Here is a 22,709-nt window from a genome sequence, read left to right as displayed (position 1 = left end):
TAAAAGAAAATGAGTACTACTCTGGTGCTTTAAATTTGAAAATTAAAACTATTTTAGATTGTTCCATATATCCTGATCTTCTTTTAACTGACCTGCTTGAACACCTTTAGATATCCATAACGAACTAAGGAACTACACAAGTTTGCTGCTTTTAAATATTTAAATGACAATTATAACTTCTTTCAGTCTGGTTTTACTGTGAAGGGTATGTGCTTATAATCTCATTCTTAAAAAGAAAAATTCAAAAGGATTGTCTTAGGAAAACTAGTTTGAGACTTTTAGAGTGAGCCACAGAACTAACATGACAAATCCTAGTGAATAATATGACTGTATGGATGAACTGATGCAACCAATTCTCCTATTGGGCTGAGCAACAGCAACAACAATGAATGCATTTTCATATACTTATTTGAGGAAAGAAATCACAGAAGAACCATGTCTCACTATTCACTCATTTTCATGCCATTGCTTTTGCACTTACCTCTAATGGTTTTACATCCAGTCTTCCAGTCTTATCCAATGAGGGACGTCTTTCTCTCTTTCTCTTTTCTAAATTAGGTGCTTCTGAGGAGTAATTTCTCCCACTTATTGATGCTCTTCTCAGTTCTGCTATGCTACGTCCAGTTACTTGCAAACACTCCTGCTTAAGCTTCTCAAGAGGTTGAGTTTTTATAGAAATAACTGCTAAGTGTTCTGAAATAATTTTTGGATCTATTTTGACTGGTTTTTTTCCAACATGTGGAACTATTTTAATTGAAGATTCCTCTTCAGATAAATTTTGATCTAACTTTTCTTGCTCTAATTCAGGAATCACATTAAAAGCATGTTCTTGGGCCTTTCGAACAATTCTATTAATGTCTAGCTCTCCAGAGAGATCAGCATTTGAAATTGTTGAGCTAATTGTATCTAACGGAAAATTTGAAACTCCATCAATAATTAAACTAGCCACTTTTTTAGGAAAGGCTGTGTTTGTATCTTTTATATCATAATAAAGCTGTTTGTTGGTTCCTGATTGTTGCAGTATGTTGCTATAAACAGAATCAACAACCTGATAAATCATTTCTCTACTTTCTGGCTTTAAACAGTGCTCTTCAGGATCAGAAGTTATTAGACTAATGCTATTTCTGGAAATTTCAGTTGTTACCGATTTTGATAGTTGAGATGCAATTTTATTTAACTCAGGCTTTGATAAGTTCTTTTCATCTTTGCTTGAGGAACCTGGCAACCTTACTAGTTTAGCCAAGAACAAGGCCAACACCTCTTCTAAAAGTTTGGCATCTAATGTCAAACCTTTTCTAGGTGAAGACTTTTCCTTAGACTTAAGTTCATCAATAATTTTGATCACTTTTTCCATAATTTTGACAGCTTCCAGAACTAATTCTGAATTTGATACTTCTTCCTCTACTTGAGGTTGAAATTCAGAATTGGAAATTGCATTCACCATTAAAAAGCCTATTGTATCAGAGAGGACATTGCTTTTACCCATTAAATCTTTAAATATAGAAGTATAAGAGCCAGAGTGCTTTAAAACACTGGTATAAATATAATTAACTATGTTTTCAATAGTTGCATTATCAGCTACAGGCACAGTAGGTGATTTCTTGGTGGGTGGTACAAGTTTAATCTTACTTTTGGAGATAAATTCTTGGACTGAATTTAGTACTTTTGAAGTTATTTTTTGCATATCAGTTTCTAGAGATTTGGTTCTTTCTTTATGCACTTTTGGAAATATAGATAAAAGCTTTGATAAAAATTTCACAGCAATTTCTTCTATTATGTTGTAAGACAGCTTATGAGCATGTGATGGTTTAGGTAGGGGCACATCAGTAGTTTGGAAAACATCTTTAAGGATCTTTTCAACAATGTTTTCGACTTCCACACACTGATGTGGAGTTAGCTCTCCACAAAAATAGCTCTGCAACTGATTGCTAGCCACTTCTTGTAGAACCAAGTCAACTATGTTTTCTGAAAGGATTTTGCATCCACTGATTACACAATTTTGTATAATCTCTTGTGATCCAAACTGTGGCAAGAGATTATTATAAACAGACTGAACAACTAATTGAATAATTTCATCATCATCAGATTGTAAGGTTTCTACATATTGTATAGTCATATATTTATCTTGGGAGATCTCTGTTGCAACTGCACTTACTAACTTCACTTGAAGGAAATTTAGTTCTGTGAACAAATTGTCCTCAGGTTCTTTTGTTTTAGTGCTGGATATTGTTGAGAAAATTTTGGATAAAAGAGCAGAAATCACATTCTCTAAAAATTTATGAGGTAACATTATTGTATATGGTGATGAAGTTTGACATTCTTTGCTGGCTGTTTGGGCCAACTTTTGGACCTCTTTAACAACATCCTTAGATTCCAGAGGCAAACATGCTGAAACTGAAACCTCATCACAAAATATCAAGTTAACCTGATGCTGGAAAATTTCATTTATCACTGCACCAGTTAGTCTTCTTGCTAAATTTTCTCCATTACTGTTTATATTCTTACAAATAGAGTCTTGAGATCCATATTCATTTAAAATATTACAAACAGAAGAGTGAACAACTTTATTGACCAATGTTTTGTCAGTTGATGGTATCTTATCTGAAGAAGGTTTTCTTGTCATTTTATGCATAGGTGGCATTTTATCTGCAGATTTTATCTTAATGCTGGATGGTGCTTCATCTGTAGTTGTCTCTTTATACCTGGGAGGTACTTGAGGAACTGAAGACACTTTACCCACAGGGAACTGATTTCCCTTATCTGGCCTGAAAACCTTAATTTGAGCATCTGAAAACTCCTTTAACAGTGAATTGATGAGTTTCATAGCAGTGTCATAGAGTTTAGCTTGATTTTGCTTATCACTAACTTTTTGACATCTATCTTGTATTTGTGTTTCTGGTATAGAAGAAAAGATCAATTTTTTCACCATCTCAGTAATAACATCTTCTAAAAACTTAGCGGGAAAAATTCCAGGTTTACTCTCTGGTTGGTTTTGAGAATTGTCTGGTTTACTGGGTTCACTTTTAATCTCCTCTCTTACTTTCTCTTTTTCTCTCTCTTCCTCTTCTTTTTCTTTGGCAGGGACATTTTCGTTAGTTGAGGAGGATAATTCTTTTGTTGTAACAGACTGTGCTGAATCCCTGCCAATCTCTTGAATTACATTTAATACATTATCACCTGGGGGCCTTCGGTCGTAACTGAGTTTTGAATAATATGCTGGTTCTGGAGAAGAAGATAGTTCTAAAACATCTTCATAAATATTATCAGTGACATTTTGAACATATTCATAATCTGAGTGGTGTTCCTCATCCCTACCTGTTTGTGTTGGAGAGTCTCTTCTCCCCTCACTGATTGATGTTTGAGTTCTTATTTCCAAAGTCTCTGTTTTAGTCCCTAGATTTCTCTTGGACTTCGAGGAGGGTAACTGAAAGAGCTTGTCATCTTTTTTGAATGATCTTTCTCTTGCATTGTCAATCTTCTTTTTATAGCCTATTTCAGAATCTGATTCAAGTACTTCCTTCTCATATTCTGTATCATCAATTATTAATGAAAAATGTGTGTGTACCTCATGATCTTTCCCTTTTTTATCTCTTGGAATTAAATTTATTTCCTTCTCAATTTCTTTATTAAATGTTTCACTCAAATTTAGCTCCTGAGTATCTTTACTTTTCACAGTGGTAGTTGAAGAAGTAACTTTTGATACATTCTCACTGTGTTTCTGAGTACAAATTCCCACTTTATTTTCATCCACTTTCTTTTCATTTGTCACACTTGTAGCCAACCCTGATGTCAGGTTAATTATGCTGCTTTTCATAATTGCATTTATAGAGCTAAGTACTGGATTTTGGATGTCACCTTTTTTCATTGATGTGTCCTTGGTTTTAAAACTTTTCTTTCTACTCACTGTGCCTCTATTTATTTCCAAAGTGTTCATCGTGTTTCTGCAGTCTGAGGTGGAAGAAGTATCTTTATATGATTGATCTGGTAAAGAAAGTTGGTTCTCTTTTGCACATCTGCTTATTTGTGTAAAGGTGTTTTGTAGTAGGTGTTGAACCCTTTGGGTGATATTATCTGGATTTAGAAATGAAAAGAAGGTGGAAGACCAGTCTCCTGAAAAAAGTGGTTGAATCTTGAATGCAGACATTGCCTTTTGGGTTAGAGCAGCAATCATCCCTATAGCAATGTTACTTTCATCACCTTTTTGAATATCATTAGATGTGCATTTTTCTATGAACTGATCATATACAAAATTGGATATTTTATCAACTGTCTCTTTATCAATTGCTGGAAAAGAAAATATTTTTTCAGCATTTGGTAAAACTTTAATTTCATTTTTCATAAATTCCCTTGTCAGAGAATTTGCAAGTTTTAGAGCCAAGCCCGTAATATCTAGCTCTGTTATTTCATTTTTCTTAGAATCTTCAGTAATAATGGGGAGAGAACAAAATTTGTGAACAAGGTCAACGATTATGTCTTCCAAAAATGTAGCTGAATATAGAGAAGGCTGTGTCTTTTCTTTACCAGATTTAGCAAGTTTGGAGACATGGTCATAATCAGATAAGTCACTGAAAGATGATTCTTCACCATGTAAAAATGGATGTAAATGATGATACATGATTTCTTTCATAATAAAACCAGCTAATTTACTGAGGAATGAGCGTCCTTTTTTGTCTGCATCTTTTTGTACTTCAGCTTGGAATTCAGATGTTTTCAAAATATTATTACATATGGAGTCAACGAAATTTTCAGTAGGTTCTAACTTCATACTTTCTGCATTATCTTCTGCCATGGAAAGTCGAATCTCATGTTCAGAAATTTCTTTTATAATTTCATCAGTCAATTTTGAAGCTATGTTCACAAATTCATCATCTGGTGGAAGCTCTTTCTCTTTTAGTTCATTTTCAGTGTGAGTTGAAGGGTTGACATGCGCTAGAAGCCTGTAAATCATATCTTCTAAAAGAGAACGAGGCAACACAGTAATATATGATGGCAAGGCATGGCTATCCTTTGTGATTATGTTAAGCACATTTCTGATGATATTATCAGCTTGGGGGTATGAATAAGAAGAAGACTCTAATTCTCCTGCAACTAATGACTGCACTTGATAATCATATATTTCTTCCAATAGCAAATAATATATTTTCCTACCAAAACCTATTGTGTCACTTTGTATAACCCTATGTATTTGAATCAGAGACTTATATTGATCTAATACTTTTCCATATACAGAGTTGACTATTTTTTGAACCATTTCTCTATATCTTTCTGAGAAACACAAATTTTCATCAAAGTTATCTGCAACTAAAATCTCTGATGTGGTGAACTCCTGAACAATTGAATTTACCAATGTTGTAACAATCCTGGCAAGTTTTGGTTTTGCTCTATCTGGGTTTTCAGTAACCAACATATTACGTGAAAATGCATAAAGAATTTTGCATAAGAGCTCAGAAATTACTTCCTCCAAAAAGACAGATGAGTTGACAATAAAAGATAATTCTCTTTGTTTAGGATCTATTGCTTTCGATTTATAAGTTTGATCAACTGCAGCCAAAAGGAGAGTTTCATCTTCAGATAAAAATGATTGAATATGATGGTTAAAGATTTCTTTTATTATAAAACTTGCTATTTTTGGAACAGGTATGTCACTTATGCTCTTCTTGTCTTTTGTAATGGACTGGTATATATTTGAATGAGAAAGATCAGCATAAATGGAATCCACCATAGACTGGATATCTTTTGCTGAAATCATACTCTGTTTTTTATTCCCATATTTAATAATACATATTTCATGTTTTGAAATTATTGACATAATTTCATTTATCAGTTTTATCACTGTATTGCTTAAGTCTGATTTAGTAGTATCTGACTGCTCTGCACTGGTGTTCAATGGACTGATCTGAGATGTAAGCTGAGTAACTATTTTTTCCAAATGACTATGTGATAACATAGTGGTATACATTGTTGAAGCTTGTCTTTTGAATCTTGATTTACTTATATCATACTGAACTCTTTTTATTAAAACATTTGCACTGAGTTTGGAATATGACTTAAAAGGTAGATTTGCTATAAGATCTGGGTGAATTTGGAAATCAAAAATTTCAGCCAGGATGACATTAGTTATTCTTGCAGCCAATGTCTTTGTGTCATTTAGAAAATCTTTATTGGGCACTACTTCCATTTCATATTCTTGCAAAACTTTGCTATACACCATGTCAACAATTGTTTTGACTACATCCCTCTCCACTGGAGGTAAACACAATCTTTCCTCAGTATTATCTATAATGCTAACTTGGGCTTTTGAGAATTCCCCTATAATCAAATGTATGAGTTCTTCAGCTTTCTCAAACAGTTCATCTTCTGAATCTCTTGTGGATTTTGTTTGTACAATGCCTACTAACCTGTGGAATATTTTTCTTAAAACCCCAGAGATTACATCTTCCAAGAATGTTGAAGAGTAAACACTGGTATAAAATAACTTCCTTCTCTCATCATCAAAATATGTGTCTGATGAAGATAATGATTTTCCATTCACAAATGGCTGAAGATGTTTTTGACAGATATGTTTAATGATGAAACCTGCTATTCTATCGATAAGAACATCATTACTGCTTACGATATTTTGCACAGCTGATTCTTGAGAACCAGAGGTTTGCACAACATTTTCAAATACTGAATCAACAAGGTGCTGAATATCATCTTCTGAATAAATAAACTTGGTTTCTTCTTCCTCTTTTGAAAATCGAATTTCATGTTGGGAAATTTTCATCCTAATATCACTAATTAGGTTTGAAGCAATGTCATTGAAATTCACTCTTGATATATCTTTTTGGGTTTCTCTGTTTAGAACCAGGCTAGATGCAGAAGAAAATAATTTAGATAATAGTACTCTGATCATATCTTCTAAAAATGTGTAGGGCAGCAAGGTGTTATATAGAGGTACACTCTGGCTTGGCTCAGTAGATTTACTGATATTACTAAGGATGTCCTGAGCAATATTCTCAGCCACTGAATTGGAATAGGTAGAAGCTGACAAATCCCCAGAAAACAGTGGATGAAGAAGGTAATCTGAAATAGCTGCTACAATTAAATTGGTAATATTTTCCACAAAAGTGCCACTATCTTCAGACTCTTTATCAACAGCAAAGTCTAGCCCATGCTGCTTTAAAGCATTTCTATAAACTGTGGTGACAAGTTCATCCACAATATCTGTATTGAAAGAAGAGAAAGACTGTTCTTTGTCATCATAAAGAATGTGAATTTTAGCTCTATTGAAATGCTTATTTATGGAGTTTACTATTCTTTGGGTCATGTTTTTCAACTCAATTTCAGTGTTATGTTTTGGGCTGAAAATCTTTGACAAAAGTCTGGCAACAATCTCCCTTACAAATGAATCAGGGTGAATATCTAAGGGTGATTGCTTCTGAGGTCTGTGTGACTCTATCACTTCACTCAGAACCTGTTTAACAATAGTAGACACTGGATCCAGTGGAGTCCCTGGATGACATAAAACCTCTCCACTCAAAAATGGTTGAAGATGATTTTCGATAATCTCTTGGATGATACAGCTGGCTATTTGGTCAACCATAATTGGGCTTCGGCTTACCATACTTTTTTGTATTGAAACAAGAGAGTCAGACATTTGTAAAATATTACAATAAACAGAATCCACCATCTTTTGGAGGTTTTTTCCAGTATATAGATATTGTTTATCATATATAGTGAAACAGATTTTATGTTTTGAAATGGCTGACATAACCTTATCTATTATACAAGTGGACATTTCATTAAAATCAGAACTCATTAAATATTTTTTTCCTAAAGAGGAACATGTAATGGGTGGAGGAATTAGCTGAGATAAAAGCCTTCTTATGACATCTTCTAAAAATGAATGTGATAACATGGTACTATAGTCTGATGAAGACCTGGGTAGAGAAGTAAATTCTGTTAGGTTACTTTGAAGCTTTTGCAATATAATTTCAGGTTTGAGAGGGTAATATGAATGGGGTATGAGATATTCCCTGAAGCAAGATGGCAGTTTGTAGTCTAAAATCTCTAACAATATGCCATTTGTTATTTGTTCTGCTACTGAGGCATTGTCGTACACCAGATTATTACCACAGATCATTTTTAATTCATACTGCTGTAAAACATCATAATAAACTGAGTCAACAATTTTGCTAACTGTTTCTGTATGAACTGTTGGAAAACACAGCCTTTCTTCAGCATTCCGTAGAACGGTGACTTGAGCATTATTAAATTCATTCACTACACTGTTGACAAGTAATATATTCATCTCATTGAGCCAGGACACAGTGATGTTTTTATTTTTGCCCCACAATGACATAGAGAGATTAAAAAACAATTCTGAAATTATTCCTTCCAAAAATGTGGCTGAATAAACACCAGCATATATACCTTCCTGATGTAGCTTATTATGAATGGCTACCTTATCCATTTCCTTTGTTCTCTGTTTTTCAAGAGGTGACACAGAAGAGGATTTTACTGCACAATGCTTGTCAAATGGTGCTTGTATTTTGGAGCTAACCACACTGGGATTATTCATGGATACTGTCAAAGAATTATTGTCATAGCTACCGAGTCCTAAAGAACTTTCATTTTGTCCTAATTCTATTAATTCTGGCTTTCTTGCTTTTGTGAAACTGGACTGTATTTCTCTTGTTCTATAGTTCAGATACTCATTTGCAAAAGGTAGACTTTCCGGAGCTTGTTGTATACTGTGAGATAACTTGTCCATCAATGATTTAACCAAGCTGTGGGAAATAATAGTAAGCATAGAGTCTGATGACAATAAGTCTTGATCAATTTCTGCCATATTCTCCAAAAGTTCTGACATGTAATCTACTTGAAGGCATTCATGGTCCATTCCTCCCTTATGATAATCAGATTTTCCATCTTCTACACTTTGAAGCATTTTTAAAAGTTGACATTCTTCTTCTGATGTTTCCTCTGAAACACACCCTTTATCAAGAAAAGCAGTGCTTGTGCATTCTTCCAAAAGCATTCTGATAAGTTTCTCACATACAACATTGAGAAGAAAAACTGATTTTGAGGAGAGCTGTAGGTTATTGCTAAGTATGCTAGTAGGTTGTTCATTATTTGAGGAGTAGAAAAATGTTCTTTGTATTTTACCAGAATCCATACCCCTATCTAGGCATTCATCTGGTGAAAATAAATCTGAAACAATATTAAAAACTTTATTGACTACTTCTTTGGATTCACTTGTTTTTAGGTTACCAACCAGGCTGTTTAACTTATATGTAAGATAACTTAATTTATTTTTTTGAAAAGGTTGATCAATTTGTTGAGTAGAGAATTGCCAGTCTCTGGGGCCTTCCTGTCTATTGATTTTGTTGCAAACGGATACACTATTATTGCTATGCAAAGAAAATGATTTGTTTCTTTCATTGCTTTCAAAGTGATAATCTATTTCTATTTCTTTGGACAGTACATGAATCACTCCTACTAAGAGATCCTGAAAGAGGTCATCAAAGCCACCAGAAACTATTCCTGGACAGTAAATGTATTTTGTTGGTATGGAAACCATTTTCTGTGCAATGTCAGCCTGTATAATTTTATTATTAAAAAGAATTTTAATAATGATTTCAGAAATACATAAAGCAAGTTCTCCAATGGAAATTGACCTGCTCTCAAATACTTGAGAATGAATTGAAATAATCTTGCTAAATGTTGCTTCTTGAATTTCCCATGCTTTCTCTTTTTCTCTACCCTTTTTGGTGCCATCAGAAATGCTTGAAGTTAAATGGTAAAGTACTGACTCAGTGAGATGTTCACAACATTGATAAATTGAAGAATCATTGTATATGTTTCTTAGGAGCTGTTTTGATTCATATTTTTTCCTTGACCATGTAGAAACAGCAGACATCTCTTCTTCACTAAAAACTTAAAAAAGAAAACATTGTAATTTTAGCATGGATTAAAGAAAAGATAGAAAATTTGATGTATTTGTAATTATTATTTACATATATATTTCACCCTTTGAGCAACTCACTAAAGAAAAATCTAGAAAAAAAAAGAAATTAGATTTTCCTTAAACATTTATTTATCACCTGTAGAATCTTAATTTTAGCCAGTAAGTTAAGAAAATAGCACCCCAAAATTCAATCCTTTAGGTCAAATGCTGATGTCTGCCTTGGTTGGATGGTTATGAACTCTAAGAAGTTGGAAAGCTTGGGGCAGAGAAATAATTTCCAGGTTTAGCGATGCATCCTACCATGTCTCCAGTGATATCTAGAGGTGCCATATAATTATTTTAAAATATCTTTAGACAAAACATTTAATGTTATGCTATGTTTTACTTTTAGGACATTAAGGAGTTGTGTTGCAGTATCAAGTTGACTAAAATAAAAATGTGGCAACTCCAGAAAAGCTAGTAATAGATTGCAATAGCAGTAGTACTTTAACCCCTAGATTATAGTTTGTCACAAAGAAGGAAGGTTGGCCCAGCCAGGTGAAGAACTCTATATTTGTTATGTCCAAAATTGTATTTGTTACAAATCATTACCTACTTGCAATGGCCACTTCTGGGTGTGGCAGCTAAGAACAACACAGTTATTTTCCTCAGAACCTAATTACATATTACATATCTTCATGTGTTATCAGGCAAGACTCTATGCAGATAGAAGACTTTAGGCTGAGCTTTGACTACTACACAGGTTTTGGCCATGTCAAGATAAAGGGAATGAGGAAAAGGTATTCCTAGCGGAAGAAGGAAGATGAGCGAAGTCACTGGAAGACCTTGGAGATGTCTGAGAATAGGAATAGAATTGATAGAGCCAAGTATCAATGTGATGAAATCATGGATCTTCTCTTGCTTGTTTTGCTTTTGTTTATTTTTCTAAAATCAATTAAGTCATGCCTGGAGTAAGTCTATTTAAGAATGTGTAGCTGTAGGCTGGGCGCGGTGGCTCAAGCCTGTCATCCCAGCACTTCGGGAGGCCAAGACAGGCAGATCACGAGGTCAGGAGATCGAGACCATTCTGGATAACAAGGTGAAACCCCGTCTCTACTAAAAAATCCAGGCGAGGTGGCGGGCGTCTGTAGTTCCAGCTACTCAGGAGGCTGAGGCAGGAGAATGGCGTGAACTCGGGAGGCGGAGCTTGCAGTGAGCTGAGATCCGGCCACTGACTCCAGCCTGGGCGACAGAGCGAGACTCCGACTCAGAAAAAAAAAAAAAAAAAAGAATGTGTAGTTGTAGCTACATTACCGTCCACCTTGGGAGAATACTGGTTTTAAGGGTGGAAAATAACCTCCTTGTGCAGGTGGGTAGGACTGCTAATATCTCCAATTAGAATGATGTGTGAGTGATGTATCTGGGCTGGTGATGTAGCAAGTAATTATTGGTAACTGAAACTACTGTCCTAGTTCTGGGGTATTATAGTAATATTAAACTGAACTTTATTAATTGTCAATAATCAACAGTTTTTGATATACAAAATGACTATTACATGTTGCTTAACCGAATATATAAACATGAACATACTTAGAAAGGTAATGCAAATTTAATCCCTGTAATGATACAGTTGGAGTATTATACCTAAAAGGAATTTAAGTCAGAATACTGGAATGCAAATAAAACAAGATATTTAATTCTACTGTTCTTTTAAACTTTGTATAATAGTAACAAAGCCTTCAAGAATACAAAAATTAAATGACTTTTAATCAGTTAACTGCACATCCCATATGATTATAAAGAAGTTATGCATAAGAATTTTTAAAACACTTTCACATTTTCGCCTCATGCTCAATGAAAATCTCCTGCTTTAAAATGGTCTCATTTTCTCTCATTTATAGATAGAGAAAACTGAGCAACACACTCTTCAAATTCAAATCCTGCAAACAGTTATTTATTTATTTATTTATTTTTGTATTATGATGAATTAGAAAGCAACTGAGGTTGAGCATGGTGGCTCATGGCAGTAATCCCAACACTTTGAGGGGCCAAGAAAGAAGGATCACATGAGGCCAGGAGTTTGAGAGCAGCCTGTGCAACATAGCAAAATCCTGTCTCTACAAAAAGATTTTTAAAATTTAGAGTGCAGTGGCATGCCTGTGGTCCCAGCTATTTTGGGGGAAGGCTGAGATGGGAGGATCTCTTCAGTCCAGGAGTTCAAGGCTGCAGGAAGCAATGATCATGCCACTGTACTCTAGCCTCAGTGACAGAGACACTATTTCTAAATAAAATAAAATAATAAATTTAAAATAAAATTAAAATGTAACTCAGTAGTCATCTACTTCCCAGGCTATTTTCAGAAAAATAGTGAATACAGCTTTTTAGACAGGAGATCTTTTAAACATGTCTTTTACTGCTTTTCTTCCTAAATCATGCAAATTTTTAGTGTATGTTCTTTCTTGCTTACCTGTAGTTTCAAAGTTCTTCAAATATGTGACCACAGATGTGGTGACATGTCTTGCTATCAAATGAACTTCACTGGAACCCATTTCATGATCAGCAAAAGTAAAGGACTCAACTTCCTTCAGAGTCTCTATCTTTGGGTACTCCTTATTTTTCAATTTTTGCAATAAAGAAGAATCTTCCCTGCTGGCTTTAAGGTTTTTGTTTTCTTTCTCAGGTATATAGTTGGTTTTTTTATCCTGCATTCTAAGCAAACTTTTTTCCTTATCCTTTTGTCCTCCAGATACTTCAGATAAATAACTTTGTGTTGATATGAAAAATGGCTTCATTATTTCCCTGTTCTCATTAGCATGTGGTTGACTCGGAAAGCCACAGCTGGATAGCACAGTATTGACAATATTTTCTGCAGCTAAACATATTTTGAGTGGAGAAATGGTTGTCTGAATTTGGTTTGGTTCAACAACTGGTTTTAGGTTCTCATAATGAAATACTCTTAGATTTTCACGTTTTCCCATTTCTATGAATGATAAGACTTGCTTTAATGCTGCTTCTGTGGAGTCATTTGCTTTCCTAAGCAGCTTTTGTAAGATACTGCCTTCAGGGAGGTAGCTATTTCCTTTCTTGGTCTCATCAAAACTACCAAAGTTAAATTCCCTTGGTCTGTGGTCTTGTACTTTGTTTCTAGAATACGATGGCATAGTTTCTGAATCAGGCCTTTTCATTGGCTCTGAGTTTTTAACTGTGTCTTCTACAAAGGATCTAACAGAGGTGGGTAAATCTGATGAAATCCTGTACTTTTCTTTCATATCTTCATCTGAACAAAACGCAAACCCAGTTTTACTCACTTGTGAAGGATTAATCCCCAAACTACCTTCCTTTAACTTTGATGTAAACGTTTTCATATTAGTTGCTAATTCAACCTGATTAACAGTGTAGGCATTTTCAGCTCCTTGTAGCAAACTTTCCCTTGAAAGCTTTTGTATCAAAGACTCATTGAAATAAGTACACTGGTCCATTAGTGTGCCAATGATCTCACTTGCTACAATGTTCTCTTTCAATATGCTAATTGAAGATGGTTCCATTTGGCTTATTTCCTTGTCTAGCTTGTTCTTAATTACAGCAAGCATGTCACTAATGATATTAACAGCATATGTAAGTAATTGTGAATGGAATGAATGAACCCGTAGAAGGATGTTCTTTGTGTTTTCCTTGAAATTAATAGTATTTGACTCGGATTCATCAGAAAACATTTTCAGTGGTTGTAATTTTGGCAACATTTTTTTGTTTAACAGTTTCTGTTGGACAGAAGAAAGGTTTTCTATAGGCATTTTCACAATTTCAGAAAACTCATATTTGGAGATATGTTTAAACTGCAAGTCCACAAATGACTCTAACATGTTTAAAACTGTTTCTACAATCTCTTGAACAATTTGGTTGCTAGAGCTCATAGAAATTTGGTCTTTCGTTTTTGTGTTATAGATTGGTAAACTGCTGAGGCTGTGCTTGTTTGGAAAACCATATTTACTTTTAGCAGTAATGTGTTCTTTACTGTTTGATAGAGTTTCTTCACTATCTGGAGTGGGAATTTGGGACAGAAAGCATAGCTGTAATTTTTCAAATAGCATTTCAACAATTTCCCTTCCAAACTTATTAATTTGTGCTTTAGTATCCTCAGCTCTAGTAGAAGCTCCTTTAAAATGATTATAAAACCTGCTTTCACAGTTCTCAAGAGGTGACAAATTTAAAAGTGAAAGAGAAGATTCTAATTCTTTTGCTTTTATTGAAATTTCAGTCAAAACATTTTCAGTTATCATCAATAGCTTACATTTTTCATTTTCCTTGTCATTTGATTCTGTTTGCCACTTGTCAAACATTTTTTTAAATATACCTTCTCTAGGAAAAATGTGCTCTAGCTGTGAAGAAACATTCTCCAAGTAAAAACATGCTTGTTGTTTAGGAAGGGATCCTGTGCCTATATTCCCCTGTGAAAGTTTGAGATGTGAGGATTTGATCGGGTAAGACAAATTGCAGTTATTTGTAACATACAATTCTTGCAAAATTCTATCAACTATTTTACTTGCAGCTGTGATTTTATCAGATGGTAAAGCTTTGGTTTGCTTTACCTTTCCAAATTCCTTCACAATTGTTTCCAGTATATTAATTATTATATCATTGGCATATATTTTTAGTTCTGAAGTGGGCAATTTTGTGTCCAGTAAATTTTTGGCATCTCCAGCTGACATGATGTGTGACAACCCAATGGCAGTCTTGGATCGGCTGTCTTTTGGGGTCTTCTCTCCAGGACCTAACTTGGTTTTGCTTTTGGCCTTAGCAGCACTCAGTCCTAAGTGTGGTTTTTTTGTAAATTTAGGCAAAGTAGTCATTTTTGACCTTTCTTTTAAATTTGCTTTAAAGCATGGCTTAGGGCTGTCCTTAGGGCTGACCTTTAAAGTGTGTGGCCTTAAAAGTTGCAACTTATCAGCACAATACTCAGGGGACAAACTCTCTTCTAGATGAAGTGAGACAAAATTTGTGATCTTATTGAGAACCATTTGAATTAAGTCTTTCTTCACTTGCAATGGTAAATATGGCAAAAAGGTGTTTTCCATCACAGAGATATTTTGACTGTCTACATAAGAATAAGCCTGTGGTATCACATATCTAGGGGAATTACTTATTTTTCCTGCTTGTTTAGTTTCTCTAAACCTTAATGGTTTCATTGGTAAGGAATCATTGTGGTCAGACGTTTCAACTTCTCTCCTACTTTTATTATTTTCATATAATGATGTCACAACTACCAAGTACATTTTCCCCAAAACACTTTCAACTATGTCATTTGCTACACTGTTAATATGTGATAGAAAACTGTTTTTCTGTGTTGTGTCTGATGTTTTAATTTTAAAATTAGATATAAAGTTGGAAGTTTCATTAAGGGGAGGCAAATGGCCTATGACTTCCATTACTCTTTGATACAACTTATTCAAAAGTTCTTCCACTGCACTGAGCAGTTCACCTTTTTCTTTGTTTTTTGGTTCTCCATTTCTCATAAATATTTCTTCCAAAACAATTATCTGCCTTTTGTTTTCCAATATCATTTTGTTTTGTTCTAATGGATACTTTGTAAATAGAGATTGATTGGTACTTCTTTCCTTCTCTTTGTACCCCAACAATATTTCATTTGATAAAGTTAATTGTGAAAAGTTAGAATTCTCTTTTGAATTAAAACCAATTTCCTTTACAGATCTTTTATCATCTAACATCTTTAACATACTCTCAACAAATTCACTCACAATGATGTTTTCTTGGAACAAAATATTGTTTTGATATGGATATATCTTTTGGATTTCTACATCTAAGTCATTTTTAATAAGCTTCAAAATGGCACTGGCAATGATGTCAGCATATGTCTTAAGGCTAGCTTGTGATAGGTGAATTGTGGATCCAAGTTTTTTTCTGTGACTGACAAAAGTGAAATCTGTAAGCTCTTGGCTGAGAATGGTTTCAGTTGCTGATATTTTCAGGACATTTACATCTGATTCCATTTGGCTTGAATCATAAAGGATGCGGTCATTTTGTTTACAATTTTCCAATTCTGGGATAACAAATGACTTTTCTTTATGTTGGAAAGCAAGGGTAATTAATGAATCTATTCTTTCTGTGGCAAAAGATTCTAAACGATTAAGAATAGTTTTAGTAATGAAGTTAGCATTTTCCTCACATGAGTCAGTGGCAGATTCCTGGGTGTCTTCTTTCTCTACTACAGTTATCTGATTATTATCAGCATAAGCTGATTTCTGATTTTTTGAATATGAAAAACACTCTGTTTTCCTTTCAGTTTTTGACCCCTTAAGAGGCTGTTGACAGTCTGTTTTTGGAAACATATCACAGAATGTCAGGGGCAATCTTGCAGAAGTAGGATTCTTTGCATTTATGACAAGTGTGACAGCAGAACTGAGATTATGAAGAACAATATTCACTATATCATTAGATATCAAAATGACATCTGATTTAGGAACTGAAAGCTTAGGGATAATCTTATTTGCACCCTCCATGAACATTTCAGAATTTTCTTCTGAATGTTTATCAGCTATGCTACATTTCACAGTGGGTGCGGCAAATGAGAGATTATTCTGATACAGGGTTTTTTCATAAATATCACATAGGATACCTTCAATGGTATCTTGTATTTGAAGTTGAAGTACTTTTTGATATTCGGTCTTACTGAGCAGGTTTTCAATTACACCTTTTTGCTTATCTAAATCGATCTCTTTGTCAGCACTGTTTCTGTCACATTTGCCTTTACGTGATATAATGTCTAACAATGCGTTAACAATTTGACTTGCAATACTTTCAGAAATCCCAATGTCATGAGTTAAAAAAGGATTTTCCCTTTCTTTATCTAATTCATGTTTGATTCCTTGCAAATTTTTTCTAGCCACTTGTAGTGCATAAGTATTTAATTTAGAAAAAGACAGTTGGCACAAGTTGGTCTTTCCTGACTTAGTATGATCTACTGAGAAACAGGAAAATTGCTCGTCAGAATATGAATCTTTGGCTGATAATGCTTTGCTCAATGTACTGTGATCTTGCTGAATAGGTAAAGCCACTGGAATTGTAAAGTTGACTTTGGAACGAAAGAGAGATTTTACTTTGGAAGTAGCAAAAGTTTCTAAATTTGTTAATATTGCCTGTACAATATCTTCAGCTAGATTTACCTTTGCTTCTTTGTCAGCAACACTGAATCTAGACTGAAAAGTACATGGATTTTCATCCAACACAGTGACAGAGGACTTTCCTTCATAGGTGTGTTCATGAAGAGAAACATTTGCTGAAAAAGTGATAGTTTTATACCTATTTTCCCTTATATTTCTTTCTGTAATGGCAGCTGAATAAAGTTTGTGAAATACCGTCCTAACAATATTATCTGTTATTATGGTTATATCTGCTTCAGACAGTAAAGGATCCATCATTTTATCCATAAATTGAACAGATGTTTGGGGAGTTGTCTCATCAACATTGTGAGGCATGCCATTAAAATTAGAGTGGGAGAGAGAAAGGACATTTAATTGATTGATTAAAGTACTTTGAAAAATTTCATTCAAAATATTTCTTATAATGGGAGCAATTGGAGATACATGTGGTTCTTTGAGTTTTACTTCAATTTTGTTTAAGGTTTTTTCTAGAGCCCCTTGTTTAAGAGAATGTGTTCTCATTTCTTCTCTTTGTGGTGATCTCTCATCAATAATTTTTTTATCTGTATGTGTATCATCATCTAGAAATGAATTTGATTCAGCTCCTCCAGGAAGTTTTCCATATGTTGGCCTGTATCGATAAGTTTCAATGCCTCCCCCTTCAGATTCTGTTTCATTAAACATATCAGAAGATACTGCATCTAAAATTAACTTGACTACATCCTTAAGAATTTGAGTCTCAGGTGGTGGGTTTTTTTCATTAGTCTTCAAATCTGATGAGGTCACATTTAATTCTGTTTGAATAGCCTTCAAAATAGCACTTGATACCTTCTTTGCATGCATATATAAAGCAGACAGAAATGATGCTTCATGTGTGTCTCTGGAAATATTGGTGCTTTCACATTCCCAGTCCATCATACTGCTTTTCTTATCTCCATCATTAATAGCACCCAAAATTTCTAAATGTCCATTGGCAAACCCTTCCAGTTTAGCAAAAACCATATTAAGAATATCTGAAGCTACAGCTTTCAGTTTATTTGGATGCATTTCTTTTGTGCTCGGTGTTTTGGAAGACACAGGGGCAACAGGCTTTGCCTCGTTTTTAGTCCCTTCTTTATCGTCCTCCTGAACCCTTCTGGAAACTATGCTGGAGATTATTTTGGTGGATTTGGCCATTTTCTCAATAATTGAAGCAAATGATGGGTTGTCAATGTCAAGAGACTCTGAGACAGCTTTTAATCCACAATTTGCAAAACTGGTATCCATGTCAACACCACATAATTTTGCAAGGATATAATCCAAAATGGCTTTAGAAATTAACTGAATATTAGACTGCAATGCAGCAACCATTTTCTGATTCGTATTTGTCATATCTCTGCTTTGTTGACTACAAGATGGCTGAGAATGAAGATGGGTCCCCAGGAGCTTCCTTAACATTTCATGTAGTGTTTCCCCAATTCTTTCTAATACTTGCAATTTTGCATTCTCTTTAATATGTTTTCCATCAATGACACTGTGGAGAGTACAAGGAGTAGCCAAATATTTGTGAAAAGATTTTTTATCCTGCCTATGTGGCAAAATGCTTTGTACATCAACACTGTCAGTTGCAGACTTTGGCTTACGAGAAGAGAATGAAATGCTTCTTTGATGTGCATTTTCACTTGATAATATATCATAAATACAGGTTAATAATGGACTTGCCAAAATGTTATCATCAATACTCGTGACAAGAGATTCTAATTTTTTATCAGTACTAGCAAAAAGTCCTTTATCTGTAAGGGAGTTTGTATGGTCAATCTCCCTAAGATTTAGGTTTTCCTTGTGAAGTTCCAGTTCATTCTGGATAGCACATAAAACAATGTTTACTATTTTAGCTGTATACTTACTAAGTTGAGATTGTAATGAAGATTTGAAGCCCATATGCAATTTTGGGTAAATAAATGACTTCAATCTTTTAAAAATTGTACGAATGATCTTATCATTAATGTCATCTACAGGTTTAGGTTCACTTTTTCCAGATTTTAACCAGGAAGGCTTTTCAGGATCAATATCAAATAAAGATAAATATTTCATTTTCTTTTCACTGTCAAACCATGTCTTTAATGGGCATTTATTTGGTGCTTCTTTGACTACGTGTTCAGTGTCAGAATTATGTAAGGAAGTCTGATGAACTGATGATGAAATGAAACTTTTAGTGGTATTGGAAATGTAGTTTGATGCCTTATGAAGTATGTTTAACACAGAATCTGTTATTTCTTGAGCCACTGTACTGATTTCTGAAACAGAAAACATCTGGTCTATCCATTCTTGATGTGACAGTCCTTGAGGCTTTTCTGAAACAAGAACTGAAGCTTCATTGCTAGTTTTGCTATCTAAGTGACCAAAAGGAACAGAAGATATGTCCTCGAGCATTTCTTTTAAAATACTTGTGACTATGTTTTCTGAAGCCTGTTGTATTTGATGCTTTTGATCTTGGCTGAAAGTTGAAATGTCTTTATTCAAACAAAGGTTTTTCTTTAAAATATCTTCATGATTAGTAGATGGTGGCTCAGTCTTTAATTCCCAATCATGAAATGCAGCTTTGTTTCTAGAAACAGGCTTTGTAGGTGGTTTGATATTTCTTTTGTATTCAAAACAAGTGTTTCCCTTTGTAAACCAACGATTAGGTATCTCTTCTTGTGATTTTACTTTTTCGTCTTTGAAAGTTGAATCAAGCACATTTTTTACAATGTTTTCTATTTCCTCATTTTCATCATCAGAATAAAGAACCATGCCTGGAACATTTATAGGTGGAAATCGTCTTCCAGACCTAGGACTATTTGACAGTCTAGTGCCAGTGAGTCTGTACTTTTCTTTGGTGTCAGAAGGACTACTTATTCTGGGTTGCCGTTGCTTACTTTTTTGAAAACTTTCATTTACTGGTTCCTGATGGAGCTGAACAAGGATGTCATCAAGTAGCTGAAGGAATACTACTGTTTCTTCAGATGCAATAATTCTCTCATTATTTAGTTCAGTTTGTATATAACCTAGTATAGCACTGATTGCTTCCTCTATATAACCAACCAAAGAGGACTGGGAAAAAATATTTGATATTAAATTTTGTACTTCTTCATTGACAATTAAACTAGCTTCATCAGATTCAAGACTAGATTTATTTTTGGCAACTCTTTGAAGGAACATACATATTGAGTCTGTCTTATGTTGCTGGCAGGAAAGCTTAGTTGTGTCTTTAAGATGAAGAAATTCATTTTGCTTAGAAGATACAAGAGTCGTTAGTTTTTCTAAAATGGCATGCACCATGTCCTCCGCAATATCACACATTGGGTCCAAAGTATGAAGCTTTGAGTTTTTCAAAGGTTTTCCATTAGATGATGTGAGAAGTTCATCACTGGCTGCTAAACTTGGTTTAATGTCGACTGACAAATCTTGTGAAAACATCTCAACACATTTTTTCTCAACTGCAGACTCTAACTTCTCAAGCATATTTTCCACAATCTCAGAAGCAACTGAGGAAATACCAACATTGGAAAGCAAGACTTCTTTTACACATTCACATTGTTCAACAAAAACTTCAGCAGTAACAGAAGAGAGAGAGGGAATGGCCTGGGTTAAATCAGACATTATTTCTCGCAAAATGCTTTCTAAAATCACTTCAGTTTCCCTTTTCAAGTAACATTTAAAGTTAACAAAAACATTTTTTAAATTCTTCATTTCATCCATGGCTTTTGCTGTTTTATCACAACGCGATGAACTCCCTAAGCTATCTGTTTCAGTGGTAGCATCCTTAGATTTTTTTGTGCCTGTTTCAAATGATGCTAAAAGGTGACTATCTGATTTACAACTTCTGAGCTTAGGGTATGAATATAGCAAGTTGGTTTTATTATATTTAAGTTTAGAGGTTATAGATTGTCCTTTTACGTGATATGTTTTCCCCACAACTGTTTTTTCCACATGTGCATGAGGAGGTTTTATAGGCGTGGTTGGTCTCCTTACTGACATGTCAACTACAAATGCACAGGGTTCTGCCTGAAATGTTTTCGTTGTTGCAGATGTGTAGCTTCTATATGTAAAGTCTTCACTGCATGTACTACAGAAACTTGAACTATCTGAAGAGAGGATGGAATCATCAGATACTGGGTATGTATTATTTTGCAATCTTTCTTCATACTTTGTGATGGCTGGGTACAATATACTGGTCACTGTAGCCACAACCCAGGTCATTATATTCTGAATTATAATATTCAGTTCTTCAGAAGTTACCTGGAAAGGAGGTAAGCAGAGATGAAAATAAAGTCATGTAACAACTTACGTTTTAACAACACGTTTTGGAGATAGAAGGTAACATTTAATTTTTATATCAATGTATTGGTGGAATACCATTATGGTTTATGAAAGAAAATAGTAAAGAAATATCAGTTTAGAAATTTAGAATTTAAGATGAATTTCTAGTTGGTTTATTCTGCACTACCGTGAAGTACTTTTTTGAGTAAGATTTATTTTATTCACCGTCTCTCTGAAGTTTCTTTTTCCCCTGGCATTTATTATAAGGATAAATGATTTTTTTTGTGAAAAATATCACTAAATTGCTGTCTAGGCACACAACATGCAAATATTTTGGAAAGAAAATATGTGATGTTTATGATCCAGCTAATTTTTAAAGATACATTAAATATTTGTAACAAAATATTTCTCAAAACAGATCATTTGGATGATTTCTCAAAACAAAAATATTTGGATGCTTTCAGAAACATCTGTCTAGCTGAGATTTGGGGAAGGAACATAAACCATTTTCTCTCCCAGTCCCTGCTGAAAGGGTGAGCCTGTGGTCTATAAATATAGGAATGACTAAAGTTAATTGTTAAGAATTATTTGATAGGCAAAAATAAAAGCTAATGCTTTATATAGATTGATGGGCTTTGTATCCAACAAAAAAGTATAAATACAAATTTTCCTAGATAGGAAAGCTAAGAACAGATACTAAAGTAAGGTAACAAATTAATTTAGAGAGAAAATAAAAGCCAAACTAGATTCATGAATCAAAGAGTAGGGAGGGCTGAACAAGGTTAAGAAAGTTAGACTATTAATTTGTTTGAGCTGGAACCAAGAACCAGATTTGAATAACCATTTCCTTAGTGACCAGTGTTGCTGTCATAGATTTGAACTGTACCATGGGTAGAAATAAATGCATCTGTAGAATTCTATAAACCTCTACTAAGTAACTGCAAATATATTTTGTGCTTACAAAACTCATCTTACATATAATAAAGTAGTACTCTTTTTAAATTGTTAAAACTCTTAAAACATACAGCTTATAAACACAAGTAATTGGCAGAAAAGCTTAGAAGACTGATATGTAGGTCTCAGCGTAAATATGATTCCTGTAACTAGGCTTCTCACACCCAAAATATTGCCTAAATTAGTCTGAAATTATCCATATTTCTGAGAAACATTCAAAGAAAAGTTAACATATATGCAGCACACTCTCTTCTGACTCACTTGAAAGCATTTGAGGAGCACCCCAGGAAAGGCCATTTTATTCAGCTGTAATCCCCAAATACACAAACATATTTTTAACTTATTATATGAACAATGGGTTAGTGGTATTAAACACATATTTTGAGATG

General features: G+C 34.1%; 1 protein-coding gene across 1 annotated transcript in view; it reads right to left on the bottom strand.

Annotated features, from left to right (window-relative positions):
• The window catches only part of FSIP2 (fibrous sheath interacting protein 2), a 94,740-nt gene that overhangs the window by 23,367 nt on the left and 48,664 nt on the right, over nucleotides 1-22,709 (bottom strand). Inside the window, exons 16-17 of the mRNA XM_015432463.3 lie at nucleotides 12,399-21,345; nucleotides 482-9,921 (exon numbers count right to left, since the gene is read on the bottom strand). Coding sequence (XP_015287949.3) covers nucleotides 482-9,921; nucleotides 12,399-21,345 — 18,387 coding nt within the window. The remainder of the gene's footprint in view (nucleotides 1-481; nucleotides 9,922-12,398; nucleotides 21,346-22,709) is intronic.

This window comes from Macaca fascicularis, chromosome 12 (genome assembly GCF_037993035.2).
Source record: "Macaca fascicularis isolate 582-1 chromosome 12, T2T-MFA8v1.1".
Taxonomy (NCBI): domain Eukaryota; kingdom Metazoa; phylum Chordata; class Mammalia; order Primates; family Cercopithecidae; genus Macaca; species Macaca fascicularis.
The sequence above is the reverse complement of the archived record's forward strand: the minus strand, read 5'-3'. Positions and strand labels throughout refer to the sequence as shown.